This window comes from Ranitomeya imitator, chromosome 10 (genome assembly GCF_032444005.1).
Source record: "Ranitomeya imitator isolate aRanImi1 chromosome 10, aRanImi1.pri, whole genome shotgun sequence".
Taxonomy (NCBI): domain Eukaryota; kingdom Metazoa; phylum Chordata; class Amphibia; order Anura; family Dendrobatidae; genus Ranitomeya; species Ranitomeya imitator.
The window spans coordinates 148,909,821-148,912,469 of NC_091291.1; the positions used below are offsets into that span (position 1 = coordinate 148,909,821).

Sequence of the window (2,649 nt, forward strand, 5' to 3'; positions counted from 1 at the left end):
TCCTTGTTCCCAGAACACCCTCTCCTTATCAGTCACGGAGGTGGGCGTCTCGGCGAGTTGTCTCAAACTCTCTAGGCTCGCATCTGTGTGCAGAGCGGCCTGAAACTCCTGGCTAGGGGAAGCCAAAAGCAACGTCAGGGTCCCTTCCCCACGGGAACCCTCTTGGACCTGCTCTGGGTCCACCTCTGGTTCAGTCACAGTGGGGACTGAGGAGGGTCCGGAAGGCAGACAGTTATCTGCGTTCCGGGCACTCTGACTGCGGGTGACAGCAGCTACGTAGGCTGTCTCCCCGGGGATTTCTACAGGCCCATCAGCCGGCGCTGCTATGGGCTCTACCTCCCCATCCACCCCCAACACTCCAGGGGCTGTGCTACTTATGGGCCAGTTACCTTCCTCGGTGGCACTGGTCACTTTCATGGCGTCACCTTCCTCACGGTTCCCATGCATCTCCCCATTTCCTGTAGCACCGACACTTGCCCCTGTTAGGGGTTCCTCAGCCGTCTCACTCCGCAGAGCGACGTGGCTGGGCACGCCTGTACCTATGGACACATTAACCTTCACAGAAAAATCATTATCAGGTTCCGCTGGCACAGGTACAACATTTTCACCATCAATCCTAGGAAAAAAATGGTTAATAGATGCATCATTACAAGATAAAGCATGGTCAGGTAACACATGCGATTTCCCATCATCATCATCATCAGGGTTAACGTTACCCTTATTAGTAGATTGGGGAGGGGTGTCAGGAACGTAGTATGCAAACATCCTCCCCAAATCAGACCCCAACAAAACATCAGTGGGCAAATTATCAGACAGCCCCACTTCCTTCACCCCGCTCCCAGCACCCCAATCAATAAAAACCCGGGCCATCGGTAAGGGACAGCTGATGCCCCCAATCCCAGTGACAGTTAGGGTTTTCCCCGGAATGATTTCTTCAGGGGCCGCCAGTTCGGGTCGGATGAGGGTTCGTTCAGCCCCGGTGTCCTTGAGGCCTGTAGCAACATGGCCTCCCACAGTGACGGGCTGCACGTTGTCACACACCCTCCCAACCACACCACCCACCAAAAGAACTGCTGCATTAGGCCCTGGGGCCTTGGCTGGGGTGTTCTTCGGCCTGTCTGGACAGAAGGTACTGATATGCCCAGGCCGCTTGCAGGTGTGACACGTGCGAGGTTCGGTGGTAGGTCTGGTGCTGTTGGCCACAGGGCCAGGACCTCGGGTGTGCTGGCTGGCAGGGGTACTGGCGTTGGTTGCAGGCTTACCCCCTCTCCAGCTGGTGGTGACTGGCTTCCGCACTTCCGATCTACGGTTGGCCTCATAGGCATCGGCAATCTGTGCTGCTTTCGTCACGTCTTTGGGTTCTCTGTCCATCACGAACTGTCGCACCTCAGCTGGGCAAAGATGAAAGAACTGGTCTTTGATCATCAGGTCTCGCAGCTGTGCAAAGGTGGTCACTGACAGTCCTTGGGTCCACTGGTCAAAGTGGGTCCCCAGTCCATGCACCACATCACTGTAACTGTCGTGTGGGCCACGTTGGAGGGTCCGGAACTTTCTACGGTACACCTCGGGTGTAAGCTGGTACTTGGCTATCAGAGCCTGCTTGATGGCCTCATAGTCTCCATCTTGTTCTTGAGGGAGGGCAGCAAACGCCTCCAGAGCTTTACCTTTCAGCCCTGGTGTCAGGTATCGGGCCCATTCATCTGTAGGCAGCTGGTACTGCCTGCAGGCTTTCTCAAAGGCCCGCAGAAAAGTGTCCAAATCTCCGTCCTTCTCCATAACAGGAAAGTGATCAGGCCGGGGCTTCGGTGTCTGAGCGCTGCTAGGCTCACGGTTGGTCTGAGACAACCCCTGCATTTGCAGTCGGGCTAACTGCAGCTGGTACTCCCGCTCAGCTTGCCGCTCGGCTCGCTGGGCCTCTCTCTCAGCTCGGGCCTCTCTCTCAGCTCGGGCCTCTCTCTCGGCTTGCTGGGCCTCCTGCCGGTATTGCTGAATCAGCTGCCAACGTCCCTCATGGTCGTCAATGGGGAATTCTTTCAAGGCCGCCTGCAGGTGGGGGTCCAATTCGCCCGGATCGCTAACAGGGCCAGCATTCAGTGGTTGGACCTCTGCTGCAGCACCATGTTCGCTGGTGCTGGCTTCTGCGGCCTCTGAGCTCTGAGATTGGTCTCGAGCGGCTTCCCATTGCACCAGATCTGCGACCAGTTGGGCTTTGTTTTTGCTTGCAAAGTCAATGTGCTGTGTCTTGCATAAGGCAACAAGGGTGTCTCTGGTCTGCTGCTCATAAAAGGTTTCTCCTAGCCCAACCATGGTTGCCAAATAAAAGATAGGATAGAAAAACGAAGAGAAAGGGAGGGGATAATTACCAGTACGCAATTGTCTCACAACTAAAAAGCACTGAGTTCGTTCTCCAAACTTATTTGCGCAGAGTCCTCGCAAGAACTTTCTGCAAGTTTTTAGTGAGAGGAATGATTACTCAAACCAAATCACTAATGCTCTAAGATATCCCACCGCTGCCACCAATTGTCACGATTCCCCTGACCGCTGTCACCACTGGGTCAGGATTCACACCGTGACCGTCACCCCTACGTCACGGATCAGGGTGACTTTAGGCCAACAGACGGCTATCACATGTGCAGGGGGGCTTATCTT

General features: G+C 55.2%; 1 protein-coding gene across 1 annotated transcript; it reads right to left on the reverse strand.

The window, feature by feature from the left end:
* Nucleotides 1-1,311: 1,311 nt before the first annotated feature.
* LOC138651625 (uncharacterized) lies at nucleotides 1,312-2,277 on the reverse strand (the record flags this gene model as incomplete). Its single annotated transcript, XM_069741951.1, has 1 exon — nucleotides 1,312-2,277. A coding segment is annotated over one exon (966 nt), but the record flags the coding sequence as incomplete, so codon positions are not given.
* Between the last annotated feature and the right edge of the window lie 372 nt (nucleotides 2,278-2,649).